The sequence below is a fragment of the Lepisosteus oculatus genome, chromosome 4 (genome assembly GCF_040954835.1).
Source record: "Lepisosteus oculatus isolate fLepOcu1 chromosome 4, fLepOcu1.hap2, whole genome shotgun sequence".
Lineage (NCBI taxonomy): Eukaryota > Metazoa > Chordata > Actinopteri > Semionotiformes > Lepisosteidae > Lepisosteus > Lepisosteus oculatus.
This window is the reverse complement of record NC_090699.1, coordinates 33,753,959-33,776,298: the sequence shown is the minus strand read 5'-3', so window position 1 is coordinate 33,776,298 and position 22,340 is coordinate 33,753,959. Positions and strand designations below refer to the sequence as shown.

The 22,340-nt window shown below is 36.1% G+C and overlaps 1 protein-coding gene across 1 annotated transcript in view; it reads right to left on the bottom strand.

The window, feature by feature from the left end:
* inpp5f (inositol polyphosphate-5-phosphatase F) overlaps positions 1 to 22,340 on the bottom strand; it is an 85,166-nt gene that overhangs the window by 26,152 nt on the left and 36,674 nt on the right. The window contains exons 3-5 of the mRNA XM_069189114.1: positions 14,164 to 14,300; positions 7,498 to 7,626; positions 250 to 417 (exon numbers count right to left, since the gene is read on the bottom strand). Of these exons, the coding sequence (XP_069045215.1) occupies positions 250 to 417; positions 7,498 to 7,626; positions 14,164 to 14,300 (434 nt within the window). The remainder of the gene's footprint in view (positions 1 to 249; positions 418 to 7,497; positions 7,627 to 14,163; positions 14,301 to 22,340) is intronic.

Genomic DNA, 22,340 nt, shown 5'->3' with positions numbered 1-22,340 from the left:
CAATCAATGGTCCCAAATTTGGTGGGAATACAATAAAAATAAATGGCAAATCTATATTCAAAACAAAGGAGATGAAACAAAATAACCCTGTATTGATGCAAATTACATCCTGAAGGCAAACCAAGGAATAATAAGAAAGGAAGTCAAGACTGTGCATTCTTTCAGGTAACTATACAAAAAGCAATGACAAGCATGACAAGCAAGTTCATTAGAAAGCTAATTGGTTTCTTGAAAATCCCTTCTACGTACCTGCTGCCAAAGTGGCAAGCTGGAGTTGTCACAGTCGCCCTGCCTCTGGACAGTGTTAGTGAGGTCATAGGTCAGACTGTAGTAAAAGGAGTCAGAGTCCATGAATATTTTGAACAACTCATCCAGTAATCGTCGCTCCAGACGCTCTTTTTCTTTGTTTTCTTTTATCTGAAACACAGGAAATAATCATTTGTTTTCTATACCCTGGGAAATCATCTCTCCACTTCTGTTTTAAACAACACATCCCTTTACAATTAAAACCAATAGAAAACACAGATGCATATTTTCACCTACTGACCTTTGGTCCATTAGAACAAGTGCCTAATATCAAGTGGCTAAACGGTATTTTACATGATGCATAATGAGGCAGCATTGTAATCAATTTTAAATGTATTTTAAAAATACTTATTTTATCAGATGTATTTTGACATTTTCAAGGGGAATGTAGAATTATGCCTTTGAATTTATGCCTCCTTTGTTGAAATAAAGGAATTAAATTGATATTTTTTAAGAAACATTATCATTAGCCTTTTAAATGATAATAGTAATAGCAACAACCGGGATTACAACACTGGTAGCTGGCTGTTTAAAATGGATAGATTTATTTTTTATAATAAGAAAGGACTTTATGATTAAGCAGGTAAAGAACAAAGACTAAAAACCTATTTTCAAATATATAAAAAAAACTTCTTAAAGTAGCCTCCCTCGTCAAAAATGAAATTATCCTATAAACTTTGAATTAAAGTGATTTAAACATTACTAAATATAGAGTAACATGTAAGCATAAAAAAACAGATATTTAATGTGTGTCCTTTGACACTGTAATTGAATAAGCCTGTTCCAGATTTTACAGCATCGTCCAATTTGGAAATGTTTTTGGCTCCATTAACCTATGGCCAGGTAAATTATGCAGACAGTTTCATTAAGACCAAAAAGAACAATTTAAACTCCACTTAAATCCAGTTTTAACATTGTGTTATCATAGTACTAATATTTGGATATATAATATAAAAACATTCAATATAAGGAAATGCCTGTAATTCAAAGTGTCGCTAAGTGTTAATTTGGTGCCCTATACATTTGAACCAAGAATGAAAGCATTTCCCCCAAAAAACTCAGCTGTTATTTTAGCTGCACTCAAAGTGCAAATTGAATGTTTCAAATGAATGCTCCTCAATAACCTTTTACTTCTATTGCATCAACCGCTGGAGATTCATCCTACATTATAGCCAACTGAGTCCTGAATTTTTAGTCTTTTCTCAAAAGGCAGGCTATCACAGAGGAACATTTGTTCTTTTCAAACTTATCAGCAATGTCAGTATTTAAGAAACTATAGGGTAATAAGACAATTTTTTAAAATAAGGAGACAAATAGAAAAGACAGCAATTCTGAGATTCAGTGATTCAGATCGATCTGGGATGATACATCTGTGCAATCAATGAAGATAAAGTTTATCTGGCAGCATGATCACAGTAAGGTCAAGAGGTAACTGGTTCACTTCCGATTTCCTCATCTCAGCAAAATTACAATATTTGTCATCTTCAAAGCAAAGCTGACATCAAAGGAGGATATATATAAAGGAACCAATAACTTTTGTGGTTTCAGTTTAATCTAATTACACCAAGTCTGTGAGTAAAAGCTCTTCTAGCAGTTAATTATACACACTTTCTAAATAACCCAAATGTTGGCACAACAAACACAGCAGTATGTGGAAAGAACTTACGTTTTAAGAGGATTTAAAACTGACAAACTAATTTACAAAGAGGTTTGGCATTTTATATTTGAATATTTACATATTCAACAAGTAAATGTAAAGATCCACCACTGCTGTTCTGGTAATAGAACGTTTTGAAATAAGCAAAGTAACACATTTCAAATCACATTTACAGAAACGTAACAATCACAAGACAGACATTCTTTCATCTCATTTTTCTTCCACAATAAAAAAAATATTTTATATTTTCTAGGTATCAAAAAGCAGTTGTAAAGTTGGTTTCAAATCCCCTCTGAGGACAGAACAGGCACGAGGTGTGTAGCTCCAAAAAGAGAACTGAAAAAAGGTTTGAGATGGGTAGGCCTAACATATCAGATACTATATTGTAAGAGACCTGAATACCCATTAAACTGTTTTCTGTGGGATGTCAGTGCTTAAAATGAGGAAAAAGTGGTCCAGAATGGGGAATGTTTATGCGAGTCTACTGGCCTGACCATAATCGAAGAGTGACATGGATGTGAAAATGCTGTAGGATGCCTCTGTGAGCAGCTCTTAACTCTATCACATATAAAATCTATTATGATCTATGATAGTACTGTTGCTTTGGGTAGTTATTGGAGAACAGAAAATGATAAATGTAAACCACAATAACACTTGTTTTCTTAATTAACCTGTAATGCACTGCACACCTTTAACACTACAGTGGCTGGGTATAAAGCCAAAAGTTATTTTAATAGAGAAACAATACTTTTCATTCCTGGTTGCCACTGACATATAGAAATCGTGCTGAAGGTAGAGAATTGCAGGACCCCAGCATGCAGCAGTGTTACCTCTCCAGGGCACTTATCTGTAAAGACTTTATAAAACATCACTGCGTAATAAAACCCAAAGGAGACAAAGACTTGGATAATATAATCATTATTTCATTAATTCATAAGAGTGGCTTGCATTTCTATTATTCAAAATGTCATGAGGGAGACTGCTGAACTGGTCAGTTCAGCTGCCACACAAGTCTTGGGCTCTGGGTTTGATTCTGGCCTGGGGGCATCTTGTGTGTGGAGCTTGCACGTTCTCGCCAGGTTTGCATGAGTTATCTCCTACCTTGCAAAGACATGCTTGCTCGGTTCACAGGTGCCTGTACATTGTGCTCTGCAACTGTGCCCTATGCTTCCCAGTTAAAGGGCTGCAAATATTCTTATTAGGAAAGAGCCATTTTCTGACAATGAATGGATGGAACCTGTCACTGATGTAGTTAAAGCTTTTTTTGCATTTGAATTTTGTTTAATAATAGAAACTTCAATGATAATAATAAAAGGAATAAAAATGTTACATATATTATGAAGTTGACATAAGCACAATAATTAACTTTCACTGCAATGGTATTGAATCCATCTGCCCTCCTCCCCCCACCCCATATACAAATTCTCACCTTTATTAAAGTAACTGTACCCTGATTAATACAATAAACACAATTCAACTTGATTTGCTAGTAATGGCCACCATATGTGAATATAAGGGTTTATAGACTGCAGCGCTTAAAAGATCACTAATGTGGTGCCATTATTGAAACATTAAGAAAAAAGGAAAGAATATTGTGAAAGAAATGAAAGTAATATAATCGTTTCAATGTATAGGAAAGATGAAGATTAATTAAAAATAATGAAGCCTTGGTGCAGGTAACCCGGGATGAGATTTAGCTGTGTTAATAGATTTAATTGAGTGAACCACACTTGAAGTCTAATTGATCCAACGGATTTTGAGCCAAGTCTCTGCATATACAGTGCACGACCTTAAAAAACAGTTATAAATCCTGTGTCATCTTCATGCCTGCTCTTCCTCTCTGTACCTAATCAGCACATATTGCTAATAAACCCAACAGGATGGAGTTCAGCCCACGCAATTTTCTGTGTGAGTAATTTTAATTGTGGTTCACAGTAAACCCAGTTCAGTTTAATTTTCTTCATCTAGTAAAAACAAGTATGCTCATCTGACCATAACGTTTTAGTACCCTACACCTCAGTTTAATACTGCAGACCAGAAGAAAATGATTATGTCTTTATTTTGTGGCTTGCCTTGAAAATCTATGAATATAATGCACCTAAATTCAGATATGTCTTTCCCACTTTCCCAATGTGAAAAGATGCCATTACTGCCACCAGCAGAAAACAAGAGAAACGGCATTTGTTTTTATTTTTTTAATTTATCAGGTTTTACCAGTTTAATCAGTTGTCCCAGTGTATCACCGTCTCCATTACACTTTTACGGACAAGACTAAACTATAACACAAGATTTGTACTCGTGAAAAAAACAATACAGTACCTTTCTAAGAAACAGCATGTTTTAAAAAAAAAAATCTGTCAACCCCTTGGTTGAGAGATTTGATCATTTGGGGATCTTTTGTGATATTTGCCAAAAATAAGTAACAATACTTTACTTGTCTCTACAAATATACAATGACGAACCTGAGGCAGATGTGCTCTAACAACAAGTGATACAAGTGATTTCCATTAAAAGTCTTTAAATGTAGGTGAAATTACAAAATTATATGCTAAAACAAGCTGTAACCAACTGGACCTCTGTTGAGAGAAAAAAGCTCACTGCAGGAGTGTTAAATACGGTAATTCTTCCTAGTGTCTGCTCATCATAAACTGATCCTTTATTAAGAGCTGTTTAGACAAAAGAAGAACACACCCTTAATTAACAAGTTGAGGAGAAGTTACATTCTTTATTCTGGAACAATACACTTGAAGCAGAGTGCCTTTGAAACCAAAGAATTAATGGAGAGACAGGATCTTAAACAAAAATGCATAACAAGCTGGTAAATAATTAAAGAAATTTGCTAGCACCAGTGATCAACTGATCAACGGTTCAGTTTGAATAAAAATAGCACACACAGATCCACCAGTACCATGGTTTGGAATTACAGTTCTACAGTGAAGCAATGTTACTATCTTTTAACAATATCTGCTGTTACTATATTATGTGCAAGAGACTGCTAAACTCAGTGCTATAATAAAGCACTTTGTATCACAGATGCAGAGCTATGTATAACAGACACTCAAAAATGGGCAGTAGTTTTTACAAATATTGCAGCCTCTTCCCTTGTTAACATAGAATAACCACTGTTAAATGGGTACACCTTACAGACAGAGCAGTTTGTTGGGATAAAGTTATTCAGAATCATTTTTAAAAAATTATTTTGCACTCATGTGGATGTATCTTATGCTTACTTATCCATGTACTATACTTCCCAAATCCTAATCCAACCCATAAGGAGTCTAGTTATAACTATAAGACTGATAAATATGTGAATTTGTAATGGATGTGATTGCCAGGCATGAACACAAAAGAGTAAAGAATCAAAATTATTATTTCCATCATAGTACTACATACTGGAAATAAGATGGCCTTTTAGTACCTAGGCAACAAATAAGCCTATTCATCAACAGGCTCTTGTTCAGACTGAACAACTAAAAACTATATTTCTGCTGAACAAGTACTGACAAATAGAGCATTTGTTTGTGAGGTTATTTCAGGCAACCAGCACACCCCGAGATACTAGGACACAGATTGTGTAGCCAGCTTCACCAGCCATAGGCTCTAAGGAGAATGAAGGAAGATATTTTATCACCTACTTTACTATATGTACAGCCTGGGTTTACAAGGTCTTTGCAGTTTTTCTATAGCTATTGCAATTCGAAACCACTCAGTTTAACAATCATACTTCTTTTTCAAACAGAACAATATTCTGTTCCATAATCTTTATTCCTTGCAATCACAAGTGTGTAGACCTACACTTGGAACCTTTTCCTTTCATGATGTTCAAATTAAACACACATGGGTAAATATCCCAAGACAAATAACCTGTACAAAATCATTGAGTGAGCTTGTTGCAAGGGACCAAACAGATGTACTGCTTCCTGGATCAATGATTTTGTAAAACAGAGCTCCTGCTAAGTTTCTGTTAAGTAATAGGACATGAGTACTGACAATACATTTGGAAAAACAGCATCAGCTTAGTAATGTATGAGACATGTCCCGAATGTTTCCTCTCTGATCTCAAATCCCTATATGCACTGTTACTCTCTCAGCTTTTCCAGTGCCGACCCACTTGTACCTTCGGCTTAGTCTTCCACCTCCCCTCCCTGTTCTCCTCCCCCCTGTGCAGAAACCAGTCACCAATCCAAAACTTTCCCTGCATGCAAAGCCTGTTAAGATGTGCAGCAGTAATAAAATACAACAAGATTACATTAAGTGCAGGTTTACAAAGACAGCAAATGCAGTAATTACCCAGAATTAATATAGGAGTGATGAAATCATAAAAGGATCAGCCACATTCAAGTGTGCTTTATGAATCTGGCTCATACAATCATACATGATACATGAAGAAAACTGAACTAAGTAACACTGCACATACCCCTGGCATAGTCACCAATGCTTCTTATCTGATCATCTGGGCATCCGTATTTCACTGAATGAAGGAGCCTTTTATTTTAATACCATGACAATCCAATAGATTATTAAACAACTATTACTTAATTAGAATTTGACAAAATATTTTATGCCGTTCATACACGAAAGCTCTAAAGCCCATTTTTATTCATTAAACAAGTTGTTACGACCCCAAGTGTCTAGGGAAAAAGGGGTGTAACATTTAGGATAATTCTTTTGGAAGCAGGGGGATTCTGGTGAGGGACTAGGAAGCATGATAAGGGTAAGGAACTAGAGTGGTGCCAAAGGAAAGAAAATAACAAACAAAAATGGAGCTGGCTAGGACAGTGAGGGAAAGCTAATCTGACTACAAAAGAAAACCCGAAACACACGGTCTTCGGCGTTTTCCACACCCTAGCTAATCTGCACTGACTACCCAAAACCATACAAGACAAATGGCACTCACCTGTACTAACCTAGTGTACTAATACAAAATCAACTAAGTGTGTAAAGTGTACCCAACAACCTAAACTAACCTTATATACAAAAGTTCACACAAAAACACAAGTGAACCAGGAATACAAATAAGGGAAAACAAGAGTAATCAACAGGAGCAGGGTACAAAAGAACACAAAAGTTGAACATGTAACACTGGGGCAAGGTAATGACTAAACAAGGATGAACACACAAACAAACGAAGGTACAAAGAAACTAGCGTAAAACCAACAAAACAACAAAGCCGAAGCTATATGAAAATACACACACACAAAGCAAAACAAACCAACAAACGAAGCAGAAGCAATAACCAGATGTGAAGCGAAGCGAAGCGAAGCGAAGCGAAGCAATAACCAAAACCAAACAGGACCGAAGTCAAACGAAAGGCCTCTTCTTCCTGAAAGCCTCCATGTTATATAGTGAATAAAATGTGTTCTGATTGGCTGAGAGTTAATTGATGATGATGTCATATTGAAACAGTGGTGTGATGGTTGGCCAATGGGGAAGGTAGAACAATCAAGGGTCATCAGTGTGGAACACAGAAAAAAACAGAACACACACTGGGACGTAACACAAGTACTACAGTTGTAAAGAACACTGTTACTTACCTTTTTCTTCATGGGCACGCCAACATTGGACTTTATCTGACTGAAGGTCTTCAACAGGAATTTCGACTCATCTGGTGACTGAGTTATCTTCTCCGGTTTGTTGATCCCAAAATGATGCTTCTTACATAGCTGAACATGAAAGAAATACAAGAATTATTAGTCATAACACTGCAGGTATCTCACTTGCAAGATCAGTATTACAATCAATGTATTAAGATTTATTTGGGAAATTCAAAAACAATGATAAAAAAAACACACCGGTATAGTATTCAGCAAAGGTATAGCATTTACCAATGCCAATGAGAAGGTTCATGGAACTGAACATTATTTCTGTTCAAGTAATCACACATTTTGAATAATTAATATGAACATGCAAAGGTAAGAATTTAACTTTTTTACATGGGCATGTGAGTGCAAGGGTTTGCTATTACTCAGAAGTGTGTTGTTGTTCCACAGGCTTACAAAATCTACAATTTTACTTGCAATAAAATGTACAGTAAACCAAAAAGTTTAAAACTTTAACAAATGACATGAGGAAACAGGCACTCAAGCAAAGGCCATAATGTACTATAAAATATATAAAATATGTTTGTTTGGTTGAAAGTTGCAGTGTGTCACCTCTATGTGTAAAACAGAGCTGGTCAGAGTTCTCCTGACGATTGCAGTTGCTTGAGGTAAAGCAGGACTGCTTTATTAGAAACTCTCAAAGCCTAACTCGTGATTTCAGTCTGCCAATTAGCTACATACAACAGTTCTGTAAGTAAACTGTTGATATAATTTTTTTGCTAAACTAAAAAGATACATACGTCACAGACGTATTCTGTGATCGCTGGTCATTAACTTCAGCTCATTCATCTTTTTTTCTAACAGTGGACACGTTTGGACACCTTGTTCATCTTGAATTACCTTACAATTCAGTAAAATGTTGTTCCTTAAAACATCATATTGTAACTGAAAAGTTTCTTTTATGCTTGATTTTGTAAGAAAAAAACATGTTTTAAAACATTACACAGTCTTTTGATTGTTTCAAATTAACTGTATAAAAAGTAATCCACCTGATGACACATGAGAACAGACACTCAGTAATATTTATGCATTGGTGTCTTTCTGTGTAAGCTCAGTCTTGCAAAATCTAATTTGTTTACTTTGATTACCATTGATTGGTCTTTTAATATTAGTTTTTGTAGCAATTCATGAAAAGATATCTGAACAACACTGGTGAAACTGATGTGCTTTACCACTCCAGAGAGAACTGAAAAAAGATAAGAGAACATGTTTTTACATGCATGCTGTGCATGGGGACTGACATTTCTTTATTATACGACATTGTCACAGCAAGAATAAAATAATGGAGCAGAAAGGATTACTTAAAAATAAACATATAAGTATCATAGAAGGTAAATTTCAGAAAGGTAACAGCCCAAAATTATACTATTTGGCAACAAAATTATAATTTCCTACATTACCAGAATTATTTGAAAATTCTGTCATGGAGTATTTCTGTTCTGCTGAGTTTAACTTTGTGGATCCCAAAAGCTAATGGCCATGTACTGTACCATATCCCCAACTTTAACAGCTTGCTTAAGTACCAACCCATCGCCACTAATTGTGCACTGCATTACAACACAATTGACACACACACTAACCACGTTTCAGGATGTCTTGTATTTGCATAACTCGTAATACTGTAGAAATGTAAACACGTTTTTTTATACAGATGCAGAGGCTGGTCTGCAATACTGACAGCCCTCACAAAAACTTTGCCCTGGTTTCCTATGGTTACAAATGCCCTAAGGAAATTTTAAGTAAACAAAATCGCCCTGGTGACCGTATACAGGATGAGCAAAATTATAATTCTAATACACAGAGTGAGACATTTGTTGCTTTATGTTCCATGTTTTCAGTCTTGAATTTTTCTTCTTTCCAGTTATGACACTTTCCTGATCCAAATGCAACTAGATTTACTTCATAATGTGAAAGTTCATTCCCATTTTTTGACAATTTTACATTGACTACACACAGCCCGCAAGCCACAGTACAACTCCTGTTCTAATCAAGTTCCTTGTATTTTATACAAGTAAACTAAACCGAGTTGTATCCACAGAAATCAGCAAATAGCAATATGATGGTACGATTGTAATTAAAATTGAAGTATAATCTTTAAAAAGTTTTCTTTTCACAGTTATCGATTTCAATCAATAGATGCATTTAATTAATTGGCAAGAAAGAAAAATATTTTTATAGAAATGTTTTATTTTAAAACATTAGAGGATGTGAATAGTCAACGAGGACTCTATTTCTACCTATAACCTCTAGGCCAGTCAAATTGACTGCTACATAATGATACTCAAATTAATGATTCATAAGTGTCACATCTAAAAAGATGTAACATTTTAATAAACGATGTACTATGAACATTTATCAAGTAAACTTTTTGATGGAATTAAAACATAAACATTTTTATTTATACAGATATAAACAGAACAGGACAATTTAGAAATACCATCTCATTTGAACAGACACACAAACTCACTTGAAGAGTTTGACTTTGGACAGTAATAAGCTTCAAACATTCATTTTGTGTACAATGTTTTCTCACAATCACAGATAAGGCATTTTTCCTTCTTCCTGTGCACGTACTGAATCCAAGAGTTTGACACTGGCTTTTACTCTCAATTACTTATGAGGGCCTGGCACTGTCTCTCCAGTGTGCCAGTTTCTCTTGGTAAAGGTGTGTCAGTGGATGCCTCAGGAGATAGGCTGGGTAAAGTAGCAGGTACTGGAAAAGAAACCTCAGGACGTCACTACTTCAGCTCCACCCAGTGGGCTGTGGGAGTGTTGGACTTCCCGTGGCACGTTGCTCACTTTCATTTTCAGGAGTGCCTGCATCTCAAAGCCAAGACTTTGTCTTGGTGAAGGTGAGTCAGCAGATTCTGCGGGTTGCTCCCCTCCTGGGGAAGCTAAGGTTGCTGCTGGAAGAAGTATCGAGGGGCCAGTAAGGGGCGCCCACCCCACAATCTATGTGGGTCCTAATTCTTACACTATAGTGACGGGGACACTACACTGTAAAAAGGCACTGTCCTTTGGATGAGACGGAAAAACTGAGGTCCTGACTCTCTTTATTAAAAATCCCAGGGCATTTCTCAAAAAGAGTAAGGGTATTACCCCGGAGTCCTGGCCAGATTTTCCATTGGCCTTTACCAATCACGGCCTCCTAATAACCCCCGTCTATGAATTGGTTTCATCACCCTGTTCTCCTCCCCACTGATAACTGATGTGTGGTGAGTGTACTGTGTGGCTGCCTTCATATCATCCAGGTGGGTGCTGCACATTGGTGGTGACGAAGGGGAGTCCTCATTACCTGTAAAGAGCTTTGAGTGGAGTGTCCAAAAAGTGCTACATACTGTAGGTGTAAGGAATTAGTATTAGTACTACTTGCGACAGACTCAGTAAATCCGCAAACATTCAAAGCACTACTTCAGTGGCCATAAGTCTTCTCTGGGTCAGAAATCACCCTTACCGCACTGGTCAAAATCGGTGAGAATGAGTTGCTATGGGAACAGAAGTGTTTTATTTGAGCCTGTAGATTCCAACAAACGTCCTTGGGGACCACTGTTTGCTGGTGTTTATTACAGCCCAGCTCTGCTGACTGAGGCCTTTAATTGATGTGCTTGCTTGTTTAGTTGTTTCTGCACTCAATCCTTGGTTTAAAAAATATGCAACTTCAAGCATGTCATTCCCCATAATGTCAGCATACAGAACTAAAAGTTTGCTTCCATGGTTCTGGGTAAACAGCTCTTAATAGGGAATAATTTCATTGTGAGCAGACATGTGGGAATGACAATGTTTCAGACACTCTCACACTGCTTGATTTTTATTATATTTCATGTTCAATTGGTCACACTTCAGTTAACACCTGAATACAGAATTACCAGGTAGAGGGAAACTGGTCCCTATAGTTTTATTAGGAGCTGGAAGTTAAAAAGACAACTAAAATTATCTAAATTTTGAATGAACACTCATCACTTGGTTCAAAAACTAGTCTTCCAGGACAAGATTTCAGAACCACTGACTTTAGCAATGCTGCTTGGAAAAGTTGCCTTCAGCCATAAGGGACACCAGAGAATTGTCAACTTCATACACTAGAAATATAATACACATATACATGGAACATTCCAAAAGGAATATCACGCATCTTTAACAAAGACTCAAAAAACTATTTACCCAGGTTAATATCCTGATATCCCTCAGTGGCGTCACAAGTCTTAATTATGGTTAATCTTGGACTACCTAATAATAACAACTTATTGTTATTATCAATGTACACTTCACTTAACCAACACATGATGGTTAAGTGAACCATCAATCTGGTACCACTGTATGTACAGTAAAATAATTATAAATTTGGTTGATATTCAATGAACTGTGCATTTTCAGCCACTGTACTATTAGTTTTTCATCTCTTCTGTCTCTCAAATAATGGGCTTATGTTTTGAAAAGTTTTGTGTATTGAAGTTTTCAAACTATCTTCTCAAGTGTTTTATTGATTTTGTAGCCTGCAATGTGGAAAGTCACCTTTGTGAAGGACAGCTGGACAGGCTGCTCACAAAACTCAAGGGAAGCAGTGTCTCATTAGTGGATATAATATCTGAACAGAAGGAGTACAGTGGTCTGTATATGACAGACGGCAAAAGAGAGGGTGAAGCTGGCATATCATTTAATTGCACTTGCACAGACTAATGAGTGGAGTGGAATGCTAGTTACTGAAATCACCAGGCAGAGCTGCTGGAGGGAGTCAGGATGTCAGTATTTTAATGAACAGTTGACATTGTTTTCATTTTTTGTTAGGTGGTGTTATTTTTTATTATTTTTAACGTTGCAAGCCCTGTTCAAAAATACAGTAGCACTTTTCACAGGGATAAGAAATGCAGCACTCAATTATATAAACTTTATACACCTCATTCAGAAGTCATGGAATAGTTTAACTATGATCCTCAACACAGGAATGATACACTCTTTATATACTGTAGGTTCAAAAAGGTGTTTGCATACATACATTTTATTAAGTTACTGTACGTAAGGTGTTGCTTTTAATTTCGAGATAATGTCAAGCAGCAGACAGCAGTATTAATATGGTACTTAAATACAAATTACACAACTCAAATTTATCATTTTTATAACTTTGTTATATGAATAGACGGTCCTGTTTTTGCAAATGTTATCTTCAGTAAACTTTAAACCATGCTATATTATTCATCTATATATAATACAAGCAAAACCTTGTTATTCCAAGATCAGAGACAGTGCTGAAGTATATCATGTAATTTGTAAATCAGGAATAATCTGACATTTATCAACATATTAATATCCTAGTCCACTGCCAGACAGCTTAATGGTTAATAATAAGGCGAGCAGATAAAAGTTGAATTCCCTCACATCTGTCCTTTAAGTGCTTTATATTTATGGATACCTTTGTATCACATGATAGTACTAGATTTATCTGTATAAAAAGACGGAAATGGAATGGAAATTTCACAGATAAAAAATGCAATTAATCTAAACAAAAAGCCAACAATTCATGTATAGAACCTCAGCATGCCCCCATTGTATTAAATGGGTGAAAATATACTTAGTTTCCAATCAACATCAATGGGAATCATTTTTCAACCAGGTGTTCAGAAATATTTCCATCATGTTCAACAAAAATAAATCAGATTTCCCACACATGATTCATTCAGTATTCAACACCAATTTTAACACAATTCCAACACCATTTTAAAAAACAGATGAAAAACAATGAAAATATTTGATATTCTGGTTTTTATGTAGTCATCCAAACTGAAGAGCAGTCATTTAGATAACAGTTGTCTTGATATGAATCATTAAGGCATCCATGCAAGTTATATTTACCAACATTGTGTCCTGTGGTTCCTCCACAGCCACACGCTGAAATTTACAAGAAGATTGCAGCGTGTTATAGACTTGATTTCCAAGCCATTCAAACCCTTTATTGTAAATACATTAAGGCAAATATCTTTTAGTACCTCATGTAATTCTGCTTATTTCCATTTCTCTTCTCCTGCCATGTGGTGCTAATTTGTCCTGTTGTCTTGTTTACATTTTTTTAAGGTTTATTTGATCATCACATATTGCACTATTTTCATTCATGGTTTAATCACAGCCAGAAATCACTGTCTGAAGAATGACAGCTCAGTTGTGAAATTAGTACATTAGTATAAGCGACTTGTTCCCCCATTTTACTGATATGCATTCATTGAAAAATGAATTGCCACTCAGCCTTCAGCTGCCAAAAGCAACCAGATGAGTAACAGTATGATTAGGGCACACCAACACAGTTATTCAGTACTGTACCTGGCTGTACAAGGATATTCCAGGTAAAACCTGAATAGAGTGAAAGAAAAATGAAAACAGGAAACAGCAGAGCACAGTGAAGTGTAGGAGGGAAGCAGGTTAGAGATGTGATTGATTAAAGGCTTAGTAACACTGAAATGTAACAAAACTTGGCATAAGGTTTTGCAATGAGTCACTCTAAAGATCCTGCTGCAAAATTAAGCAAACATACAATCCTCAGTGAAGATAATGGCCACAGAGGTTGGACAAAGGTTGCACACTCCTTCTCTCTGCAAATAAAAGCCTTTACAGTACCTCCAATTCCAAGTCCTGAGGCTCATCATCAGAGAGAGGGATCACGGCAATCTTGGTTATTTTGTACACTTCATGGTCACCGGGGAGCTTGCCAACCAAAGCTCTCTGACGGATTAGGATAAGGCCTAGGGGGAGGTCTACAGGGAAGAAGAAAAAGAATGAAATTCAATCATGGCGACCACAATGCATATAGCAAGTTTCATCAAGATGTTAATTTCTCCTGTTTGAGGAATACAGGATAAAAAACACATGGTCAAAAAGTCACCAGGAGATAGAATGCATACACCAAAGGCCCAAAAGGAACACTTTTGAGACAGCTGCCTAAAAACCATTAAAACCATTTATATTTACCATCACCTGCCCACCCATTTGAAATACTGAAAATCGTGCATTTTATTTTTGACTGAAAACATGCCACAAGACTGCCAACTTCAATTTTGTAAAGACATTTAGAAATAAAAACACTTAATTCTAGGTACATTTACTGCAATTGGCTGAATAGCCTGTACAAGCTAAATCCAGCTTTACAATTCATTTCAATCTTTTTGAATAAACACACCACACATGGATATATATTTACATTTTTCTGGCATAGCATTAGAAGCATTTCTTTGTGTTTTGAGAAGTTTCTACTCTGATCTGACTGCAATACCTTGCACCTGAAAAAGATCAAAGAAATGCAAAACAATCAACTTGACTGTGACTTTGTACTGTACACAACTCAGAAAGGGGAAAGCTGTCATCTTGTGCAATGTCATCTGGTGTGTAGAACATGTAAAAAAACTGCCATACAAACTACACTCACTCTAATCTCCCTCGCAGGATAAAGCACTCAGTGTTAAAAACGATTCAGATTTGTACCTCGATGCTGCTGGTACCTTTTTTCAATCTTAAAGAGAGAATTTTCCAAATCCAGTATTTTTACGGTTCAGTTTTCACAAAAATGAAGACTAAAAAACAATGGGTCAGGCTAAAGGAAGCATAACAACTCTTTTTCAAATGCACTTTTAGATTGTCCTGCTCCTGTCCTAAGCTAAACAACTCCACTAGTGACACTGCTCCACTGTCCTGTGCACACTTTAAAGGAAACCAACAATCTCTTGCTCAAAACCACAGGGTATGATGTTCTAAAGAGTAAAATCCTAATGGTTTTGAAATAATTCATACACTTAAGAATTTAAAAATTATGGTTTACAATATTATGGTTATAACATAAAAGGATTATATTGTAACCTAAAAGAATAGTGTATAAAGCATGATTAACATATGTTATTTTTGAAAGAATAACATACAGTAATATTAAAGGAATAATATAATATTGAATTATAACAAAGTGGCATTATTCTTCTGTTCTTTAGGCCACTAATATCCTGCTGTCTTGCAGGACTGCCTCAGTCATTACTGGAGTAGACTTATTTTGTGAAGGCATACAATTACAAAAAAATCTCAAGAGAAATTGTGCTTAAAACAATGTCAACAACAGGTCATCTTGCTCTGCAGAGAGCTATTAAATGTTAAGTAGGTAAACTTTTTAAATCTGCATTCTTTAGTTAGAAAGATCAAATTTTAACTAAATGTGTTCCTTGTTAAATGTGCTATGCTTTAAATGTGCACCTAAATATGTTTTATTTAGAAAGAGAGAAACCAGCCTCTGAATGAATGTAAGCAAAATCCATTTTGGCTACAGATTAAGATAACAATTGGCATACAGTGTCTGGAGATTAGATCTGTATCTAATCGTTATCACATTCAGTGCCTCAGTCATACTATAAAAACTGTCTTTAAAGGAAATATAAATAAAACTGGCCAAAATGTAGAATAGCATTTAATGCTATACTATACTTAAAGCAAGCAAGTTAATTCATATGTGCAAGCCAGGTTAAAAGCAGGTTACGATCGAGTAAGAAATGGAGAGTTAAAATTAAAGTAGCAGCCTACTGTATTTTCCAAACTCTGAACACCAAGTTCCTGAATGAATCACTGCACATTCAGGATTAGTCACACCTAAATAAAACTGAGTTACTGTAGAATACCCCAGCAGAATTAAACAAAATTAAAAAAACAAAAAGGGCCTCTGTAGTTTCCTCCAATTCAGTAAACACTCCAGTAACTACACCTTGTACTGAAGGATTCCAACCATGGACAAACATTTTAACAACTAGCAGATATAAAAATGCATCCGTCAATGGAAAGAAATGATTTATCATAATTAACGTTTCATAAAGACATTTTTGAGTTAGCAAAAAAGCTAAAAGAGTATCTTTTTTTAATAGTAAAATCATAAAATCTTTGAAAAATATGAATGCAATTAAAATGCATAAACATTTTTCAGGTAGCACAGTGGTGCAGTGGTTAGCACTATTGCCTCACAGTCCTGAAGCCCTGGGTTCAATTTCTGCTTGTGTTTCTTCCAGGTATTCGGGTTTCCTCCCACAGTCCAAAGACATACTGTTAGGTTAACTGGATTTGGGGGAAATTTGCCCATGTGTGAGTGTGCGCATGTCCTTGTCTGTGTGTGCCTTACAATGGACTGATGTCCCATCCAGGGTGTATCCTGCCTTGCTCCTAATGCTTGCTGGGATAGGCTCTGGCTCCGTCACGTGGATGGATAAACATAATTAATGGTTAGACAACTTGGACAGCTGGCAATGACAATGTTTATGAACACTAAAGAACAAAATGTTGAACAGTAAAGAACGAATTATACACAGTATTGAAGAGATGAAAACTTATTTTTCATAAAATGTGTTTACTTAAAGTAATGAGATGAACAGTTTTACACAGGAAACTGCTAAGATTTAGACTACAATAAGGTAGAGTGGCTAACTCACACATTGTTCCAGATGAAAAGCCAATCATAAAAATGGCTAACTACTAAATCAGTTTATTTTCCTTAATAGTACATTTTTTCTAAACAAGGACTTATATATAGAGACTATTTAGAACTATCATTATAGCACTGCCCTGCTTGTTCTGTAAGCATTATGATTCAAGGGTCAACAACTTCAATCCAGACTTAACAGAGCTGAAGACTGTGGATAGGATGTTCTTTTTAGATTTTTGCACAAAATCACCCAGCAGTGATGTAGTTCTCAGACGTTTAAAGCAAGATTTTTCTGGGTTACCCCATATGGAGAGCAACTAGTCTAAAAACCATCTCCATGGTTCCAGTATTGTTCCAGCAACAATATATTGGCCCTGTAGATCATAAGAAATAACAGAGTAGGAAGAGTCAACGTCCGTTATACGCCCTCCAGATGACAGATGGATCACAGTTTGTGAGGTATAATTTAGATGCATATTAAGGATATTTCAATTAATTAATACACATTATACCTATAATTTCAAATAACAGGATGTGTGGCTGTACCGAATATGATTGTTCCTTCAGACAATTACCATGATTTGACAGTCTCTGCCTCTCTGTAACATCAATAAGAGCTGCAGACAGTGTGACATTGATCTGTTGTTACAAATGTGCCTCCTCCAGAGATTCACCTAACAGAGAACAAAACAACATTGTATTTATGGCCACTAATGTGGCTACATTAAGGGGAGCGCGATACTGTTGCATGATCCTACAGTGTTCTTCTGCATTATTTTAAAATTACAGTATGTACAGGTTTATAATGCCATTCAGATGGTGTCAGTTTGTTTCAGAAACACTGATACTGTACTCAGATTTCAGGAGACATGTTTGTAAGCCTTTTATCCTTGCTTAAAAATAAATTTGACACCACAAAAACACTTGGAAGGGTGGTATATCAATCTATAGAAAAAAGGGATTTCTCTCTATTGATCTTAAACTATATACACTCCGATCCCATTAATAGTTACCAAAATTATATTTTCTGTAGGTAATGTAAATGTAATTACTGTAGGTAATGTAAATGTAAAAAAGGGACATAGGTAAATGTACTGTACAGAACATAAAAACTTGTTTCTTTTTGACAGTAATCAAATAATTTATACAGGTTAAAAAACTTAGAATACCTAGTATAATCTATAACCAACAAAAATCCATCCATTCAATAACAATTTGCAAAACCAGGGGCACTCATATTTCATCCCATCCTTTATAAAGGATGCTAAGTAAAATAAGGAATCTAAAAGGAATTTAGGAAAGTGTTCAGACCCAATATCAAAACAAGATGATAAAAATATCCATGCTGCATATTTATTCAGTGAAGGAAAAGGTGAAGCATTTTTCTTGTTTCTTACATTGTGTGAACCTAGAGGTAAACCAGAAGAGTATACAGGGTATTGGTTTGTAGGATTAAGTATTGAAAGGGAAAATTGAAGTCTGTATTATGAGTTAAGCTTCAGTCTAGTTGAAAGCCCTATAATTCCTATAACTGAAGTGAAAACACGGAGGTGAAAAGAAAGCAATCAATCTCTAAATGCGGAAATTGTTTACTAGTAAAAAAAAAAGTGGTTTGATATCAGTTCTCTTGGTTTTACACCTTATATTTTGAAGAAAATGTACTATAATTAGTCATATCTAGTGGACTGAAAACTGTTGTGCTGCCAACAGAATATCCATCAAGAATAAATGTACTTTGGTTTTCCTGCACTGGCAGCTTTCAAAAAATCATACACTATGACAAATGACTACAGCCAACAGCTGTTAAAGCATAACCGTTTTTAAAAGAGACTAAAGTAACCATATGTCAATAATATGACAGCTTCCCTTCCTTTGCTGAATGACAAACAATGCCTTATGGGACCTGTCTCTTCCAAGCATATAAGCCATAAATGTTACAATTTCATCATTCTGAAATAGGACACATTACAAACATTTTCATTATCACTATCAGTTCTTATAAGACACTTTTTTTCCTTCTTCACCACAAAATGGCTTTACAATCTTTAGAGCCCATCCTTGTTTTATGACAGTTGCCATGACAATGACACAATCACTTGTTGTGGGGAACTAGTGCTACCTTCCCAAAATAGGCTGGTGGTGATCTGTGTATAACCTGGGTCATGAACAAAAGACAGGTGTTTGTTGAACCATGATAAAATGTTATATATTCCTTTGCAAAATTTCTTCAAAAACAACAAATGTTTACATCAATATTCTGTGAACAGAATAACTAAGTTGTATAGTATGCTGCAACAGTAAACAGACAAGAATTTCCAAGCTGAAGCTTTAGAACAGGTACTGTAAGAGATGCCATCTTTCAGATAACCTGAATACTTGGTCATTAAAGATCCTATGGCAAATATGAACCCCTGTGTGCTAGGTTTTCTTAAGATATGGCCTGCCTAGAGGTAGAATAGCCTAGAATAGCCTAGAAACTCAACGTCTTCACAAACATACTATCACACATATGACAGGAAAAAAAAACAAAGCACTGCCTAGGACATCTTTCTCTTTTGAAACTTCCACTCTTAGAAAACAAAAACTGTATTCCCACAATTGGAAAACAACTACGTGACAAAAGGATTATGTCCTCCATACAATACAAAATAAAGCATGAACTATGTGGCTATTTTAGCATGCATGCAAGTCATTGTACAAAAGCAACAGTGTTCTCTGTACAAGAAAACACATCCACCACAGCCCAAATATCTCATTATTGGCATGGTGCAAAAGACTGATTTATTTCCTGCTGCTCTTCCCAGCTCCACGCTGAACAAACAACCTTCTAGAAACCTCGATATGAAAGGGGTTTGTCTTTTAAAGGGGTTCTTCCTGTATCTCAAGAACATAGCCTACCTAAAGAAATGTGTTTGACCATTTCCCCTTTTTTACAGATGGTTTCTTCTAAATAGAGTACGTGGGGCTGGGTGCGTTCCACTTCTCACAGGCTGCAGGTCTGACAGTGTCTTCAGCTTGAATATATTAAAATGAAGTTAAATATTTCCTCGCGCTCAGGTAGTTGTTTTAACAAACTGACTTTGCAATGTTCAAGAGCACAGTCCTGTTCCTTGTCAACATTTAATGTGCTCACAGAAACAAAATAAAAGGAATGTCTTCTCTCTGCAAGGTCTTAAAAAACCTAATACATATAAAATACAAAAACAATTAATAGGTCCTTGAGAAATCAACAAGATGCATTCAAGCCACAGCAGTTTTATTATTTCTTTATTCTTTATTATTTATTGCTTGTTTTCTGTGTGGCTACATCTGTAGGCCACTAATATCTAGAGCACATAAAAAAAACATTTTATTGAGAAATCTGATCCCTAGCGTGCTGCATGGTATTTAGAAAAGGCATATCAGCATTTGTAGGCCAGGCTGGAGGTGGGATTTATCCCATAATTTCAAAAGGATATTTTACTATGTGCTTATTCCAAATAGAGAGAAACAGATGGACAGGCATCTGAGGTCTATGGACAAGTCACAGTATTTTAAATTTTATTTAATTAAAGCTTCGAGGATCGGTTAAGCCTATATGGTAAAGGGTAACGGGATACAGTAACGGGATGGATTAAAATACAAAAGAAAATTCTAAAAAAACAAAACCAAAAAAAGTTTGTGAGAAAATCGTGTTAAACATCAGAAAAAAATGCTTACAAATAAGACCAAATTCATTGTCAATATAAGGCATGGAACATAACATCTAAACTGATTTCCCAGAGGCAAAAAGGGAAGCATTCAAGGTCACTTCATTTTAGTACATCTTTATTTTTATCATTCCCCAGGGCCATGCAATATATTGTATTACGCATTTAATTTCTGTCTTCCAGTGAGCTCAGATTTTTCAGCTGTAAGACCAGAAATGTTCACATACATTTATGGTACCTCCAAGTTTCATTTCAATGCAGGTTTTGTAATAACAGTAAAAAAAACTCTTCATTGTTTTCACAACTCAGTAAAAACAGTAAAAACAGTAACAGTAAAAAAAGAAAAAACAATAACATAATTAAGTACAAATAAAAAAACAACCTATTGATCAGAGTGCTGTTAAAAATAACCTTCCACTGTTTAGATTCAGGGATTTATATCCTAAGGCATATCAAATGTTTGAGAATTTAGCTCTTCTGACAAGAACTATGTTAAAAGCAATTAAATACTAAACAAAAAAGTAAACATTCACACATTCTTTGCTTTACCTATTATTCTAATGCTGTCATTAGTCAAAGGCAGTCTTGCAGAGGAACGCAGGCCTGTGTAATAGAATTTTTCAAGTAAGTGCAGCGGACTAGTCAGTGAAGTCAGTCTAAGTGGACCCACAGGAGCTAATTACTGCAGAAATATTTCAGAGGAAGTCCAGGCCCCGGCTCGGCACATCTCTGAAATCTCTAGATGTTAAGACGAGAAAAGACACCTAGACGAAAACAAATTAAAAAGACTTGCAGAGTGTACATCACAATCGATCCCAGAGGTTCAGCCCTCCTGTCCTCACCACTGGATGTAGAAACAGGCAAGCTACAGTAGGGGATTGCTGTGCAGGTGAAATATGGTGGAGGGTTTATTCTCCAGTCTGTTATGGAAGCCATAAAGCTCTGGATTTACTCTGAGCCATGCCAGCTAACAAGGCTCTGGTGAAGCTGGCTGGTCCAATCACCCAGAAAGCAGGCAGTCGAAGACTACAGAAACCTTAGCAACCTGACTTGCTTTCAAAGCTGTGCTGTAATGCATGCATGATAGTCTGTTTACTTTTCAGCAGCATTGGATCAAGAGCTGGCTTATTTCTAGTCACAAAAAAAAATAGATTTCTTTGTGTCTGTGTGGCAACAAACGTTATACACTTGAATAAAAAAGAAATTATTTTAAACCACCCAATTTAACTAAAGTTCATGACTTTATGCAACATGCGGACTGTCATAGAGGAATTCATACATGAAAAGAAAAAACTGCCTCAAAATCCAGTTCCTCCTTGTAAAACTTTATGCAATATGCGGACTGTCATAGAGGAATTCATACATGAAAAGAAAAACCTGCCTCAAAATCCAAAATCCAGCCCTCCAGTTCCTCTCTGGGGCGAAGCGGTGGCTCTGTGGCTAAGGATCTGCGCCTGTGACTGGAAGGTTGCTGGTTCAAATCCTGCGGCCGGCAGAGAAATCCTACTCCGTTGGGCCCCTGAGCAAGGCCCTTAACCCTAACTGCTCCAGGGGCGCCGTACAATGGCAGACCCTGCGCTCTGACCCCAAGCTTTTCTTCCTGTCTGTGTGTCTGTGTCTCCATGGAGAAAAGCTGGGGTATGCAAAAAGACGAATTCCTAATG